General features: G+C 50.7%; 1 protein-coding gene across 2 annotated transcripts; it reads right to left on the minus strand.

The window, feature by feature from the left end:
- Positions 1-1,135: 1,135 nt before the first annotated feature.
- Positions 1,136-16,289, minus strand: SPRY4 (sprouty RTK signaling antagonist 4). Of its 2 annotated transcripts, XM_077937304.1 has the most exons (3): positions 16,113-16,289; positions 10,702-10,752; positions 1,136-5,816 (listed from the first exon to the last, which is right to left on the minus strand). In XM_077937304.1, the coding sequence occupies exons 2-3, from the start codon at positions 10,721-10,723 to the stop codon at positions 4,870-4,872; spliced, it is 969 nt and encodes a 322-aa protein (XP_077793430.1). In that variant the 5' UTR covers positions 10,724-10,752; positions 16,113-16,289; the 3' UTR covers positions 1,136-4,869. The 2 variants fall into 2 exon arrangements, with proteins under 2 accessions (XP_077793430.1, XP_001095682.1); XM_001095682.4 differs by lacking the exon at positions 10,702-10,752.
- Between the last annotated feature and the right edge of the window lie 977 nt (positions 16,290-17,266).

A 17,266-nucleotide genomic window follows, 5' to 3' on the forward strand; every position in this document is an offset into this window, starting at 1 on the left:
ATCACGAGGTCAGGAGATCGAGACCATCCTGGCCAACATGGTGAAGCCCTGTCTGTACCAAAAATATAAAAATTAGCTGGGCATGCTGGTGTGCACCTGTAATCTCAGCTATTCGGGAGGCACAAGAATTGCTTGAACCTGGGAGGTGGAAGTTGCAGTGAGCCGAGATTGTGCCACTGCACTCCAGCCTGGGCAACAGAGCAAAACTCAGTCTTGGGAAAAAAAAAGTTCCCATAGTTATGTAAATTGAGAAGTGGCTGGGTCTAAAGTTTGAGTGCACTGGTGGCAGGTGGGGGCACAAGGGAATCAGAAGGAAAGTGCTGGCCAGGCATGGTGGCTCACACCTGTAATCCCAGCACTTTGGGAGGCAGAGGCGGGCAGATCACTTGAACTCAGGAGTCAGAGACCAGCCTTGCCAACATGGTGAAACCCTGTCTCTACTAAAAATACAGAAAATTAGCCAGGCATGGTGGTGCATGCCTATAATCCCAGCTACTCGGTAGTCTGAAACAGGAGAATCACTTAAACACAGGAGGTGGAGGTTGCAGTGAGTGAGATCGCTCCACTGCACTCTGGCCTGGGACTCTGTCTCAAACAAAAAACAAAAAACAGAAGGAAGGTACATTAGAAGGTCATGAAATGGATAGGCGGCTTTTGAGGCTGAAAGGACTAGTTTTGTACAATATCCACCAATTCTATGAAAATAAGGAAATGACAAAGGGCTTTTCTATTTGGTTCCTTGAAGCATGTATGTGTGTGTTCATGTGTGTGAAAACTTAATTTGGGGGCAATCAGGACATAAAGGGAGAGGAACGGACAGGTCAGCTGACCCTTTTCCCCCCTCTACCTCTTCCCAGTTTTGAAGCTTGGCTGTCCATCTGCAGCACACTCTGGTTTAGGGGACAGCTTGCCTAGGAAGGAGGCTCTAGCAGCTCCTGGCAGTATTTGGCTTCATAATGAAGAGCAGCTTTCCTCCGATGGTTCTACGGTCATCCTAGAGAAGGGAGAAGGGACTGCCCAGCCCACGAAGCCCTATCTTCTCTTCCCCTTTCAGTAGCTGCTTACTCTCAAACTTGAGGCCTTGCTGGGTGAAGAGGTCAGGGAAGTGAACACACAAACACACCAGAAACGGCAGTCTCGTGTATATTTAACAATATATATTTATATATATTTTCTAAATCAGTACATTCAGTTTTTAACTTGTTTTTTTCTTCACAAACAGAAGAACTCTTACAATAGTAGACTTTCTAAAATAAATACTATTAAAATAGAGCTTCAAAATAAATATTCTATACAAAGAAAACCTTCTGTGGCAACTTTGTGGTGGGGTGGAAATGGGCTACAGTGAGGGGGAAATGAAGTCGGGATGTGGCGGGGTGGGAGCCTCGAGCTTTTCTGTTTGTAACATGAAACCAAGCTGTGGGACAGTGAGAAGGGAAAGCAAGGCAAGACACCGCACGCAGTTACCCACAGCAGAAAATGGCAACGCAAGATTCATCATCGACTGTCACAGTAAGCAGAGAGGGCACACAAATGCTTGTCAAAGGCATGAACCAGAAGGCTGGTGAGGCTCGCAGGATGCCCTAGTGAATTGTACAGTGTAGAGCTGTGCTGCCCACGCCCGCCAGACACTTCTTGGGACAGCACGGAAGAACGGGATGCTTCAAGGTGACAGTCATCCGGGTTCAGGTGCAGATCAACACTTTCCACGTGTGCCATCTTGGACAAGTCATTATCTAGCTGGGCCTCACTCGAGGTATGATGGCGATTGACAGACTCCACAGGGCTGAAAGAACCAGCCATGTCTTCCACCTCAGCTGTGAGGGGGTGCGTACCAAAGGAAGGGATTGGTCTTCACCCCCTTCCTGCTTGGGAAAGCCTTAGCTGTGCCCATCTTTTATCTGGGAGGGCTTCGCTACCCAAGACCCAGTTCCCAGGGTGCTCGCGGAAGCGCTGTCCTTCATAAACACGGGCAGCCAAAGCCCCCTGGAAGCGTCCTGGATCCCAGCTGCCCCTAGAATTAAGGCAGAACCCCCAGCCACCACCCCAGGTTTAACAGGGGCGGGAACTAACCAGCACTTTTCAAAAAAGGTCAAGCCGAGGCACCATCCAGCCGAACAGGCCATTGGTGACAGGAAACACACTCAGCCAGAAGCAGCTACACATGTGTGTCGTGTCTCTGAGTGCTGGGTCCCTCAGTGGCTCTCGACTGGCCCCAGAGCTGGGGAGGGTCCACAGGCAAGCCAGTTTATTCTTTTTTTTGTTTTTTAAATTTTTGCCAAGAAGCTGAGAAAAACAATGCTGAGGGATTGCTACACAACCAAGCTGGGAGAACCAAGGATGGTTCCTTCGCTCCTTCCCATGACCACCGAGCACACGAGGCGCTGAGGTGGACTCTCAGAGCACTCTGCAGACATCCATCAAGCAGGTTGAAAGCAAACCAAGAAGAACAAGCTAGAACAGGGGCAGGGGGAAAAAAAAGAAAAAGCAAACCAAAACCCAGAAAAATCCGTGTTTACAAGTATGTACACAAAAAGTCAGGGTTCAGGAGGTCGTTTGCCAGGAAATAGGGTCTCTGTCGGTAGACAGTCAGTGTGGGGTAGGGGTGTGTGTGTGTGTGTGTATGTGTGTATACACAGCTTATGTAAATCGACTCTCCACAGAACGGGTGTGTTGACCACCAAGATCACCAAAGTGCAACTGGGTCAAGTTTCCCATGGAGACAATTTGAGGGAGGGGCCCTGGGAAAAGTTCTGAGGCCTTGCAGAAAGCGTGCACATGTGCACTATCGATTTTGGGGCCACCTCATCTGAGGAAAACCATCTCCAGTCCCTTCAGTACACTTCTGATACATTCAGTTCATGTAAGTGGTTGGACGAATGTGTTTCTTTCCTACCACTCCCTCTGAAATGTTCAAGAACATCCATACATCTGTCACAACTGTGGCAAGGGTAGCTACATGAATCAGCCTTGGAAAATGCAGATGCAATATTTCACATTCGCCTTTTACAAGCTAGCAAATGTTACATAAATAAAGCCGAAAATAATATGACCCTCCCTTCCTCCAATCAATAAATACCTATGGTTACAATTAACTTACTCTAAATCATAAGATGTTACTACTAGTCTTCAAGAAGGAAAAAAGAAGTCCTTGAGAAGCATTAGGTGCATGCCTATCATAGCTACCCACCTCGCTACCTCCTTCCTGGAGGCACCTCTGTTCCTACAGAACAAACTGGAAATGCTACGGACACTCTGCCTCATGCACTTCCAGTTTCACCTGGGGTAGCTCTTCTGACTCAGGCCATGCCCTCTCATTAGAGGGGAAAACAAAATACCACACACAAAGCAAAAACCCCACACAACAGCTGGGGAGGAAGGACCAGATACACTACAGCTTTTGCATGCAACAAGTACCTACCCACTGGACGTGCTGCACCTTCTGAGTCCTTTAGCACCTTGAGAGAAAGGGTTGCTACGTCTTTGAGGGCTGTCAGGAGAGGGTGGTGTGGCTGTGCACAAAAGCAGGGCTCAAACCCAGTGGCCCCTGGAAAAACCTTTCCCCTACCCTCTCCCCCAGCTCTTCCAACTCCCCTGCTGGGGCTTCCTAACACTAAAATAGACTCTTTTTTCATCATCTCTCTATTTACATTAAAGATACAGACACATCACTATACACAAAAGGCTATGACAGTGAGCAGCAGAATCAGAAGAGAAGAAACCCAAACCCAGCCTGGCTCAGCGGTCATTCTGCCAATGGGAGGTGCTGCCTCTCTTCTTTGCTGTTAAAATCCTCTTGTTGATGGGGAGGGAAATTGTGTTCCTTGAGGTTGCTCGCCCCCAGATTTTGAAATCAGCCCTTCCTAGGGGTGGCCCAAAAGGAAACAAGTTTTATTATTATTTTTTTAAAACACCGTTATCATCTGGTTTAATTATTCTATAAAAATGTAGTGACTGGATCCAGAGACCACAGCCTCAGACTCATTGGCAAAATGATATTTGGTCTCGCATTTGCCGCCCTGGCTTCCTCTACCCATATAAAGTTTCTGGAAGGGATCTGAGTAGAGAGAACCCGGGAAATGTAGTAGGCAGGCGAGTCTGTGACTCGGTAAGAACCGAAGGACGGTGTGGTGAGCAGAACACCCCCAAGAGTTAGTTGATGCAGTTGGAAGGGAGACGTGCACTGAGCAGTGGCTCCTAAATCCATCCTGTGGCTCCGGGGAGGCAGAAGGAGGAATGAGGCTTGGACTCACTGGCCGTCCTCTGTTCTCAGTGGCTCCCAAGTATATACAATAGGAACTGCTAGGGTGTTCTACACCTTCCCCAAGACATCAGGGACAAAGTGGGGTGGAGTGAGATGGGGGAGGAGAAGAAGGTATAGAAAACTCCAAGGGTCTTCTTTAAAGGTACCCTGGTACTCAGTTAACAATTCCTCCCAGGCAGCTAGCTCCTGTGAGAGCCAAGACAATGGAAAAGAGGGAGGGTGGTGGGGGGAGGGAGGGAGGGAGGGAGAAGGAGGGGTTGGGAAGGCATTCAAGCAGCTGCAGCTTCCGGATATGTGTCCACATCTGTGTTCCGTCTTCTGAAAAAGAAAAATTCCCCCCAAAACCACACCCTGCCCCTGCATTGTCTGTTTGACACAAAGTTCCAGGACCCTGAAAAAAAAGCCCCAAAGTGCTTCTTCATCGTCTTGGGGAATACAGGGTAGGTGGTGGTGGTCTCTGTATTTTCCGAAGCTGGGGGTAGGGAGTGGGCAGACTAGCAAGGTCAGCCTCAGAAGACTAAAACCTCTGACCTTGCTGCAGTCTTCTTAGATGTCAGAAGAGAACCAGGTTTCCAGGCGGAGCACTGGGGCTTCGACAAAAACTGTCAGAAAGGCTTGTCCGGCCTGCTGGTCTTGGCATCCCCACTGGCTGCTTTGCAGATGACGCTGTTCGTGTGCTTGCAGCGGCAACCAGGGCGGCGCAGACGGTCGTAGCCGCGCTGGGCCAGCTTCACGCAGCCGGTGGCAGGCAGGTAGCAGAGCAGGCAGGGTAGCACCACGGAGAGAGCACCCATGAAGGACCAGCGAGCGCAGCAGTTGGAGCGGGAGCAGGAGCAGGGGTGGTCAGCGCAGGAGCCCTCATCGTCCTCATTCGTGCAGTGGTAGAAGATGCCCTGCACCAGACACATGCACGTGCCATAGTTGACCAGGGTCTGGGCTGAGCACAGGCACTCCTGGTTGCAGACCCAGCAGGAGGGCAACGTCCGCGGGGACGCACACTCCTTGCATTTACACTTCCCACAGGCCTCGCACAGCAAGAAGTGCTTGTCCAGCTCGGATGGGACCGCCGGGCCCTTGAGGTCCAGCGGCTTGCAGTGGACCACCTTGGGCTGGATGCGCACAGCCCTTGGTGAGGCCTGGTCGGCCACGGGTGGTGGTGCCATGTGGTCTAAGAGCCGCTGGTCGGAGGATGTGCTGCTGCTGCTGCTCACAGAGCTGGGGCGCCCGCTGAAGGAGATCCAGTGGTGGGTGACATCCTGGTCACAGCGGGCGGGCGTCGGGGCCAGCTCTGGGGCCCCACCCCGGGTCCGCTTTGGGCCGGTGGTGGGGGCCAGGCCAGGGTTGTCTATGTAGTCGTTCTCCACGTGGCTGGTCTTCATCTGGTCAATGGGTAGGATGGTGAGTGGGTGCTGGAGCCGGCTGTGGGACATCCGGCTGTCAAGAAGGGGCTGGACCATGACTGAGCTGGGAGTCAAGGGGGCGCTCTGTGGGATCGGGGGCTCCATGGGGCTGGAGGTCCTGGACTGTATGGAGAAACAGGCTTCTAGGGGCCCTGGGGGTAGGGTGGGGAAAAGGAAGAGAGAATGGATTCCAGGCATCAGTATGTGGCCTGCTAATACCTCACCGCCACCCCCCCCATGAGGTCCTTGGGAGCCACCCAATTGAAATAGGAACTAAAATCACTGTGTGGACTTTCCAGTGACTTCCAAGCTTAGATGATTAATAATGACAAGTAGTCAGTGGTGGAAATAATACTTACTGAGCACTTAAGACGGAGGTGCTCTCCTAAGCACCATATACATTAAGTCTTTGACTTCATGATAAGCCTAAAACGTAACTACTATTATCCCCCTTTTCTATTTACAGAAAAGACATGTTCAAATTAATTTGTCCAAAATCACACAAAACTATCCAAAACTATCAGTAGCAGGACTCAAACCCGGGCAGCCTGATTTCATTCTCTTAGTCACTGTGAAACATGCTCCTTAGTTAAGATACATAGCTCAGTGGATATAAACACAGGATCTGGAACCAGACTCAAATTCGATTCTCACTTTGGCCTAGCAATATTGCTATGAATGAGTTCTTTCATCTCTGTGCCTTAGGTTTTGGTCTTGTCATCTGTAAAACGGGCTCTTGTGAGGATTAAATGAGAAAATACTATCTATTACCTAGCATATTACCACCTGGCATGCAGCAACAATTTATCGCTGCCCCAGGAAATAAGCTGAGATCTCCTGAGCACTTATAAGCACTTCCCGCCAAGCACTGTGCCAGGTACTGGGGACAATGTGGTGAACTCAACAGACACCTCTGGATGCTCCCGTGGACTTTTTCAGCTGGATTAACAAGCCCTTTATTTCAGATATTCGCAAGAGAAGGACGGTTATCTGACGCCTGCACATCCAGGATATTAACTTATTACTACCACTTCTTAAGAGCAGCAACCTGCAGTGGCTAATAATCCCTAGGTATGTCAGCTTCTGACAACTTGGATGGGAAATCCTCTCAAGGGGCACTCACATCACCCATTTCCAAGTGCTGAGCTGAACATTCAGCCTAAATGCTATTTACTAGAATAGCTAAGCCAACCCTGGATCAGTTTCTAATTTCACCAAGAGAGTGCAATTTTAAGTTGGAATCCAGCCAGAGATTCAACTGCAGTGCCTGACACGGAACCCCAGGAAGTCACTTAAATCAAAGAGCGGAAACGGCTTGGTTCAAATTTAGAAAGTGCACATTGTTTTCTATTAGAAGTGCCATTTCCTTGCCTGCTGACCTTTACAGTTGGAATTCTGCTGGAGATCGATTTAAAGAAATAGCAGCAGAAGGCCAAGACCTCTGCTCAAGGGGACACAATTTGGAATCCAAGGGAAAGATTACACTCTGGGAAGATTCCACCCCAATCTTAAGAACCCCAGGGAACGGGGAGGAAGGATAGAAGAGAAAGGTAAGTCTTTAAAACAAAACCAAAAAAAGGTCATTGGATTAATGTATTCTGGGGTGGGGTTTTAGTAAACGCTTTTGCATTTACTAAATTTGCATCAAGATGCTAATGATGTTCTCATTAGGAGAGCTGATCCTGCCCCTCTGCTGTTAGGTTTATCTAGAACCTGTCTAAAATAAAAAGCTAGCTCTAGATGAAAGTTTATGAAGGGGATAAAAGGGGGCTATCCACAGAGCTCCAGTCTGTATATCACTTACACTGCTAAATCCAAAAAGCATCCAGTCTTTTCTGCAAGGTTCAATGCTCAGTCAACTGGTATTTCCCATTCACGCAGGGCATCAACTATTGGCTTTGCTCCCATGGCCCTGCCTACTTAAAAGGATGCTGGTATTTCTTTACACGCTTTGTTTTTCCTGTCTTGGAGAAAGCCTACCTAGTGGCAGTGCCTGCCCCCCATGTTCTCTTCGGATGAAACCAGAGCATCGAATTGGTGACTTCCTTGTGGCAGAGTTTGCCTTAAGTTTCTGGCAGGTCTGCCACCAAAGAGTAGCCACTTGCCAAAGCAGCCTCCCGTGGAGATCCTGTGGTTAGGGCTGGAGAGAGGGAATGCAAGTAAGCATCTATGGAGAGGAGTTTTTCCAAGGACCAGGCTGATGACAGGGTAGGAACTCCAGGGAATGCTACTTCAGCCTGCCCACTTACTCTCAGTAGGGGTTCCAAGGCCTTGCTTCTAGAATAAATGAGTTTGGGGCAAGAGGCCAGGGTTAGGAGCTCAAGGTCCAGCACTGAGGACGGTGCCTGGAGGAAAGGCCTAAGAATAAAAAACGCCATGGATAAGATTCTCCAGCACCAGCCAGAAACCTCACCCCCGGACAATGATAACATGATTCCCTTGTTCCAGAAACCCATGTCAGGAATATTCAGGGTCCTGCCAACACAATGTAGGCAGCAGTTTGAAGCTTCTATTGCCCCATATAGTTGGGTTTTGTCTCTCAGGACAAGGATTGGGTCTGGCCATGCTGTGGGAGAAAGTAAAATACTCCCTTCCCTTGAGCAGATTCATTTTTTTTTTTTTTTTGTGAGGTTCTTTAAAAACAGCCACATTTCCTACAGATAAAGCAAAAGAAATGGGCAATGCTCAGAAATTTTAATAGGCCTTGGAATCAGAAGGCAGATTCCCCAATTCATGGAAAAGTCCCACCAGGAAGCCAGGATGGGAGCAGCCACTGCAGGCAATGGGGATGTTGGCATTCACAGGCTCCCATAACCCTCCAGAGACAGCTGTCAACATCTGGGCCTGCAGTTGAGGCCAGACATGGGGATGGGAGCTTGGCCCACGATGACTCGGCTCTCTGGGGATGATGCAGCATCCGATGGCTCCATTGGGCATATTATAAAATGTATCTTCCCTTCCATAACCCTGATGTAGTAGGATTCCTTTCAACCACCAGCTCAGCAAAAACCAAATCACAGATCCACTGCTGCCCTCACCCCTCACCAGCAGGGACCCTCAAAGAACCTCTGCTGAATTTATTTGGCTGACAATAACAATTTTCTGAGCTGCCTATTTAATAACCCCTCAGCACTGCTAAATGATGTCTCCAAAAAAAAAAGAAAAAAGAAAAAGAAAAGAAAAAAGAAAGAAGGCCTGGCACAGTGGCTCACGCCTGTATCTCAGCATTTTGGGAGGTCAAGGCACGCGGATCACTTGAGGTCAGGAGTTTGAGACCAGCCTGACCAACAGGGTGAAACTCCCTCTCTACTAAAAATACAAAAATTAGCCAGGCGTGGTGGCAGGCGCCTGTAATCCCAGCTACTTGGGAGGCTGAGGCAGGAGAGTCACTTGAACCCAGGAGGCGGAGATTGCAGTGAGCCAACATCGCACTACTGCACTCTAGCCTGGGTGACAGAGCAAGACTGCGTCTCAAGGGAAAAAAAAAAAAAAAGAAAGAAAGAAAGAAAAAGAAAAACCAACTCTCAGTTGATTTGGTAGATCAATCTCGACTCACTGAGAAACACCCGCCCTCCACTCTGAGCAGTGCTGACAATCTTAAGTGCAGGTTTAGTATGTGCTCTCTGCTTCCCCTTTAAGGAAGTAAGAGATTTATGATGTAAATAGGACAGAGAAGGCTTTGCCTCATTTAGGCAGTTTGGAAGATACTGATGGCCAATTTGGAAGACACTGGACAGAGAAACAAACCCAGCACTCCATTTAGCCAAAGAAACACCTCTATCAAGTTTAGGTGGTACTCTTAGGAACTGGCAAAAGGGAAGGGACTTTTACCTGCACTCAACCTTCTAATAATAATAAATAATAATTATGGAAGCGGCTAATATTTATGAAAGATTTCTTGGTGCCAGGCTCCGTGCTAAGCCCTCAGTGATTTATTTTCTCATTTAATTCTCACCATACTTCAACAGAGTACCCATTTTACAGAGAAGAAATGGAAGCACAAAGGGTCATAGAGCTAGCAAGTGACCAGAGCAGGATTTGAACCAAGACAGCAGAGGCTTCAGAGGCTGAAATATTAATGTCTCCGCCCTGACTTACAATGACTTGCAGAAGCCCTCCATAACCTCTGGGAATTCATGGGAAGGCATGAAAGTGCCATCACTTTCAGAACCATGGACTCCTCCAGCCCTCACGGATCATCATCAGAACATCCTAGGGCTCTGCAATGCAACCACCAGGGAAGGAAAGCTAGATGGGCTTACATCAGCCTGAACCCCAGGGAGGGGAATTTTCAGTGTGGAGAGTGAAGGCTGTGGGGGTTTGTAATCTCTCTCATTCAAGGAAGGCTCAGAATTCAAGTTCTCTTCACTTCCAGTTTAGTGTTATGTGCCATCCCCCTGTCTTAAAAGTGGTTTCATTTTTTTCTTTTTTTTTTTTGAGATGGAGTTTTGCCTTTTTTTGCCCAGGCTGGAGTGCAATGGCACGATCTTGGCGCACGACATGCTCCGCCTCCCAGGTTCAAACGATTCTCAGCCTCCCGAGTAGCTGGAATTACAGGCATGTGCAACCCTGTCCAGCTAATTTTGTATTTTTAGTAGAGATGGGGTTTCTCCATGTTGGTCAGGCTGGTCTTGAACTCCTGACCTCAGCTAATCCGCCCGCCTCAGCCTCCCAAAGTGCTGGCATTACAGGTGTGAGTCACCACATCCGGCCTCATTTTTAGTTTTCTTATAGTTGAATGGATTTCACTTGTAGGAGTTTATTACAAATCAGTCCCCAAAGGGAAACCCTGGGGTGGAAAGCAATCTCTACTCCTCCCTACCTATCAAGTTGAACTTAAGGGTCCCTAGGGTACCTTCATTGATGGGGCTCTCCCTGGTCCAGGTCTGTGAGGAAGGGAGGGAGCCAGGGCACAGAGAGTTCTAGAATACTGAATCAGCAGGATATCAAAATCCCTAGAACACCCAACACTGTATTTGCTGCTTGGCAGGTCTGGAAGCCCAGAGCCAGCCAGTCTGACACTCACTGCATTTGTACCTGTGGGGAGGGGGCTGAGCATCAGGCTGCAGACCGCTCAATACAGGCTGGCTGAAAAGAATCAAGAGGCATGTTAAATGTCTGCACAACTGAGCAGGATGCCTAATCCCACCCACTCACACCCTCCCCTTGACTTACCCTAGTGAGGTGAGTTGGGAAATATTGGGAAAACCTGACAGTTGTACTTTGAAAGCTACAGGTCAGCTAATGACAAACTGGCAAGAGGCTGTGAATGAATGGGTAGTTTGAGCACTGCCCCATTCAGTCTCAGCGGGTTATTTCAGTGAAGGTTGTTTAACCCTTTAAACAACTCAGAATAAAGGTCTCTAGGCTGCCAGAGAGCCTGCCCACCACTATGGCTTGGTTCTTTGTGACACTATCCCAGTTTAGCTAATTAAGCTACAACCAAATGATGACATTACTTTAAAAGGACTTTAAAAAGAGGGGGAGGGATGCTGAGGAAAGCAGAGGACTTGCCCCTCCCTATACCCTACAAAGAAAATATCTGCTGAGAATGGCCCCAGTGGGAGAATAAAGCGTTTGGGCAGCTGGATTTGTCTGGGAATCCTTCTCCTATCTCCCTACCCCCAGCACCAGCACTAAGAAGCTCACCTCTGGCCATAATCTGTTAGAGATCACAAAAGAAAATGGTTGCTTTTCATCACTTCATCCTACCACCAGTTACCGGTTCCCAACCCTCTTCTTCTCTTCCCACAACCAATCAGCTGAGCTCCAAAGCCCGAGCACACGGAATGGTGGGAATCTTGCTGGACTTTGGGCTCTTTAATCAGCTTCAAGTTTTTGCTTCACTGTATTACTGCCGTAATTGTCTGCCCAGATTCCCATAAAGAAGGATTAGAAGCCAAGAGTCAGTAAAGAAGGAGTCAGAAGGAGCCTGTTAACCACTGGCATGGTTTGGGAACTATTGGCCAAGTCCAGGTCTGGGTGGGACCAGAACCCTAGACTCCTAAGGCAGGGCTTCCTCCACACAGACACTAAGATCTTATTATTTGTCTCCTTACCCTCCACCAAGAAATGAACTTACAATAATAGATTTTAGCTTACTCCTGGGACAGGAGCAGGAAATGACTTCCCCCAACCAGAAAAAGAAAGACTACTGACAAGGGAAACCACTCTTCTGCAAGTGGCCACCTGCCCCGAAGGGCCCCTTCCCTCCTCTGCTAGATCCAGCACATCTGTGCTCCCTCCCCTGTGCCCTTGCTTCCTTCACTGACTGGGGCCTGTCCTTGGAAAGAACAATCGTGATCACAGCTGAACTGTGGAGTCTCTTAAGCCCAGCCACATGTCCCGGATACATTCCCCAGCCTTGTCAGCTGTCCGGATCTGCAGGGTGGCCCCAGACCCCTGAGAGCCAAGAATACCCTCCCCTCTTACATCATGCAACACCCCACACCTCCTGTGCAGGAAGGGGGCACCCTTAAAACCAGGCCCTCCTCCTAGGAGCTCAATAATAACAATGAGCATGGCCCTAGTCCCGGCCGCTCACTAGCAGTTTTGCTGGCCCCCTGTCCCCTTGGGAGGAGTTTATTTTCTCTACTGTGCAGATGGGGAAACTAAGGCCATGCTTAGCAGGTTTGCCTAGTCACTCATCTGCTCTGTCCAGGCCCCTGGCTGGGTCTGGAAGGGGCAACACAGCTTTCCGAAAGCTGTTCATTCACCTTCCCCTGGCTCTTTTGAAAGAGCAAAAATGTATTCTAATGAGTTACTGTTTCTCCTCTCAGGGAGACAAGGTTGGCCATGAAATAGAACCTTCTCCACTCTGGCCATTTCCCTTCCTTAAAAACTCTGTCATGTCTACATACAAAACGCCACATTTTCTTTTTTTTTTTTTTTTTTTTTTGAGACGGAGTCTCGCTCTGTGGCCCAGGCTGGACTGCAGTGGCCAGATCTCAGCTCACTACAAGCTCCGCCTCCCGGGTTCACGCCACTCTCCTGCCTCAGCCTCCCGAGTAGCTGGGACTACACAGGCGCCCGCCACCTCGCCCGGCTGGTTTTTTGTACCTTTTAGTAGAGACGGAGTTTCACCGGGTTAGCCAGGATGGTCTCGATCTCCTGACCTCGTGATCCGCCCGTCTCGGCCTCCCAAAGTGCTGGGATTACAGGCTTGAGCCACCGCGCCCGGCCAAAACCCCACATTTTCAACTTTATCTCCAAATTCAGAGGCCTGGGCAAGAATCCTTAGCCAGGTTGTCATCACAAGGGAACTGCCACCTAAGTAGAGGCCAGATGACAAACACTCTGGATTTAGAACCAAATGGAACACCATGATTCTCCAAGAAACACTGGACTTTTCTGAATAAAGAGGGAGGGCTCCTTCCTAGGCCTCCTTGGCACCAACGCCCAGGCCCTCATTAACAGGATAGCCCAAGGACAGAAAAACACTGTGGGGGCCCAAATCTGGGAGCTGTAAGATGTCACACCATGAGACGTTCAGCCCTGGAAACTGGAATCCCCACATATGGTACCACAATATTAAATCCCAGAGCAACACAGCTCAAAGGTCACTTCTGGAAGTATTAATGAGTTTTATTCCTCTTAATTTTTAAATCACTGATTTTCAAATTTGGCACTGAAAGGCTGCTTTCATTTATTATCCACGAAAGTCAGCCAAAGCTCTGGGCACAGGTTTACCAAAGTTGGGGCTGAGGTCATGGGTGGGTGTGAACTGGGAAGGACAGATTTCCAAAGAGCCACATCTCTCCATCAATTCTGGGAGGATGCAAATAAAAATGACATGTGAGACTGGGCACAGTGGCTCACGCCTGTAATCCCAGCACTTTGAGAGGCCGAGGTCGGCAGATCATGAGGTCAGGAGTTTGAGACCAGCCTGGCCAACATGGTGAAATCCTATCTCTACTAAAAATACAAAAATTAGCTGGGTGTGGTGGTGCCCACCTTTGATTCCAGCTACTGAGGCAGGAGAATTGTTTGAACCTAGGAGGCGGAGGTTGCATTGAGCCACGATCGCGCGACAGCCCTCCAGCCTGGGTGACAGAGCAAGACTCTGTCTTAAAATAAATAAATAAATAATAAAAAATAAAAATAAATGAAAATGACACCCGTAAGCTCCAAATATCCACCTGTCCACAGCCTCTGCCCTGCTATGTGTTCTGTCTCCTCCCACCAGCCCCAACTAAAGCTTTAGTGAGACGTGGCCATTTCAGAGGGTGATCTGAAAAAAGTCGTGGGTCTGGGCAGGATGGCTAAGGGCAAGAGGGCATTTACACTCCACCAAAAGGGAGTGACTCCCGATAACCAACAGATGCCTTTCAAGTCTCCTCACCGTAGCTGACCAGTATTTGTCCATTGAGATTTCAGAAATCTGCTACTAAAATCCCCACCCTACACCCGTAACTGGCCACGGGGCTTGGTTGGTAAGTGTGTGTGCTGTTCACCACATTAGGATTTGCTGGAGCCTGGCGGCACGTGAGGATCCTCCCAAGGGATGGGAAAGAGGAAATGTGATTTCACACTGGACATCTCCACTAGTTCTTTCCCACCCTTCTAGGAGACAGAGAGGGAGAGATAAAGAGAAATCTTTAACCGCAGCCCTGCCTCTCCTAGTCCTCCTGACACCCGCACTAAAAAAAAAAAAAAAAAAAAAGCTGAAAATTTCAGAGATGTTTATGCTCCATTTGTGTGAAGATCTGGAGAACTCTAAACATTGTGAAATCCACCAATGCAATATTGGGTAGGGCCTCAGGCCAGACTGAGCTCATTAAGAGATTGATAAACCCACAGTTCCCAACTTCTCTGAGCCTTGTACCTTCCAGTTTCGAATCCCCAGAGGCTTGTCAGAGAGGCTAGTGCCTCGGTCAGCTACAGAGACAGACAAGTGCTTGCTCCTGCCCCTCTGCAAGTTCTTTGGCCTCCAGTGTGTCTGGCCTCTCCCAAAACTGGAGGGAATCACGCCACTGATTCGGAGGCAGGAAAGAGGGGGCTGCCACTAGGTTTGGTCACCCCACTGTACACTCTTCTTTCCAGCACTAAACGCACTGGGGGGTACCGAAGCCTTGCTGCGCCAGAAGGCGGCCTCCTGCCCTCACAGAGGCCTTGGCAATATGGATGCCCCTCCAGCAGCTGGTGAAAGAGGCAGCCAGTAGCTCCCTGCTCTGCCTACCATCTAGCCCTTCCAGCCCATTTCGCCTCTCTTGTCCATCCTTCAGCCCTATAAGCCATGCAACCATTTTCCGTCTCCCTTGCCTCTTCTGCCCACAACCCCCTGCCCCCAATCAAGGAGAACTGAGAAACCGTCTTCTTGCACAAGAGTAGCTACTGTCTAAACGCTTTTTGATCGTCTGCATGGAGGGGGAACTGGGCACAGCCTTGTACCCAGTGATGGAGCCAAGCTCCAGCTGCCCTGGCTAGCCAAACCCGCCCTCACCCTGCTCACTGTCCCTGGGGTCTTAGCGATTCAGAATTTTTCAGAACGTACCGTCTCTATTCTCTTCTCTGTGATGTCAAGCCTGGTACCACCAAGAAGGAAGGAGGGAAAGTAGGAGCCTTATCTCTCCTATGTTCGCAACCTCTTCCTCCAGCTCCCACACGCCTGGCGTTATGTAAACGCACCTTCAGCCCCCACCACAGCCCTAGCGCGGCCTGGGGGCTCCGGGGCCTGGCACGGCTCGGTGCCCGGGGAGAGGGAGGTACAGGGTGGCCGAGGAGCCTCAGGCCCTACAGAGGCCAGGCAAGAAAAAGGCAACTGCAAGGCAGTTGCACAGCATAAAATGCGGCAGCGGAGCAAAGGTCAGACGGCGAGGAACCGCCTCGCCAAGGAGAGGGAGCAGAAATGCCCAGTTCTGAGCCAGTCCCTCTTTGACCATCGAGGAAGAGGCAGAAGGGGAGGGAATTCAGTCCGTCACCGCTCCGAAGAGAAAGGAAAAAATCTACGTCGAGCATAGGCCGCTACGGCGGGCTGGGAGATACACGGCAAAGCTGGCACCGTGGGCACGGAGCTGGGAGTTGGGCGAGCCGCCCAGAGCGAGGGCGCCCCCCGACCCAAACGGTGGCTCCTGACCAAGCCCAGAGCCGCCCGTTCCAGCGTTCGAGGCGGATGGTGGCAGGAGAAGGAAAGAGGCCAGGCCAGAGGCAAACTCCCGGGACACGCACGGGGCTTCCCGAGTCGCAGAGGGCGGGGAAGCCGGGCTTGGCAATGCCCAGGGGTCGGAAACGGCGGTGCCAGGCTGTGAACACCCCCGGCGCCGTGCCGGCCGGGCCGAGGGCGTCAGGGAGCTGCGGCGCACCGCAGCGACTCAAGGAGGCGCAGGCTGAGGGAAGGAACACTGAGGCGCGCCTAGAAATAGCGCACCATTTGCCCCAGCCCAAGGGGGGAGTCGCGTCGCCGCTCAGAGCGGGGCAGTTTCAGATCCCAAAACCGGCCATGGACTTACTTTGAGGAGCTGCAGGGTCACAAGCATCGCCCCACGTCTGTCTAAATCCTGGAGCCAGAGCAGGCAACCGCCGCTGTACTCGCAGACGCCGGCCGGAGGAACCGGCAAGGCTCCCTGTGCTCCACAGCGCCAACTCCGCGCTGTCAGCTCAGCTCGCTACCTCCGCGGCGATGTTGCAACCACTGCCTGGGAAAATGGCTTTTTTATGAATGGGAGGGAAGGGAGCGCCAGTGCGCACGCGCGCCGTTCGCGATTCTATGAATGGGTGGGCACAAGAGACCGCGAGCGCGCATGCGCTGCGCTCCATTTTTTATGAATGGGGGGCGGGAAAAGATCTTAACCCGTGATTGCTGGGACTGGCTCAAGCTCCACCAGGAGCCGTCGTTCTTTTACAAAGAGGGGTGGAGGTTCCAGTGGAGGTTGTTATTGCCTTTTTTTTTTTTTTTTTTTTTAATGAATGGAGGGCGGCGGCGACTGCTGCAGCTGGGCCAGCTGCGCGGGCTGCACCCCCTCCCAGCCTGCGAGAGGAGGTAAAGGCCACCTTCACGCCACTGCGGGCCTGGGCAGGAACCGTCAGTGTCGCTGGGGGGCGGGGGGCGCTGCGGCCTCCGGATCCCGGGATGAGAGCAGGGTGGGGGAGGACATACCTAGATCTGGGGATCTCTGCCTCCCGCAAGCAGTCAAAAGAGGGGGCTGGAGGACCCCTACTGGGGGCCTTCTCTTGCTCTAGACCAGAGACGCCAGGCGGGAGGGATCTTGAAGCTGCGTTTACCAAATATTAAGAAAATGTCCATCATCCGTATCAAAGGGTGGGGTGGGGATTGGTGAGTGAATCTGATTCCTTTTCCTGAGGCTGAATCTCTCGTGAGTGCTGGCCGCCCCTCCCCCCATTTCTTGGGTGTAGACAGTGACTGGGCCCAGGCCTCTTCCGGCTCCAGTAGCCCCCGGGGCGATTCTGGCAATTCAGCCAGAGGAAGCCTGGCCCTCGCCTCCCAGCGTTCCCCCCGCCCCAATGCAATGTCCTCAGTGCCCGGGCGTCTGCCCGCCCTCTGCCGCCCTAGCTAGGTGTCCTCTCTCTGTCCCAGTCGGTTTCCTAGCCCTCACAGGACGCTGGCCTGAGGAGCCTCGGTCCACCGAAGGCCCACGGCCCTTTG

Source organism: Macaca mulatta, chromosome 6 (assembly GCF_049350105.2).
Source record: "Macaca mulatta isolate MMU2019108-1 chromosome 6, T2T-MMU8v2.0, whole genome shotgun sequence".
Taxonomy (NCBI): Eukaryota; Metazoa; Chordata; class Mammalia; order Primates; family Cercopithecidae; genus Macaca; species Macaca mulatta.

What these genes read in the sequence shown, in the direction of transcription:
- SPRY4 (XM_077937304.1), bottom strand. Translation starts at nt 10,723, where the DNA reads ATGCTCAGCCCCCTCCCCACAG. An exon ending in GCTCAGCCCCCTCCCCACAG is followed by an intron (nt 5,817 to 10,701) that starts GTACAAATGCAG and finishes CCCTACCCCCAG; the next exon opens with GGCCCCTAGAAGCCTGTTTC.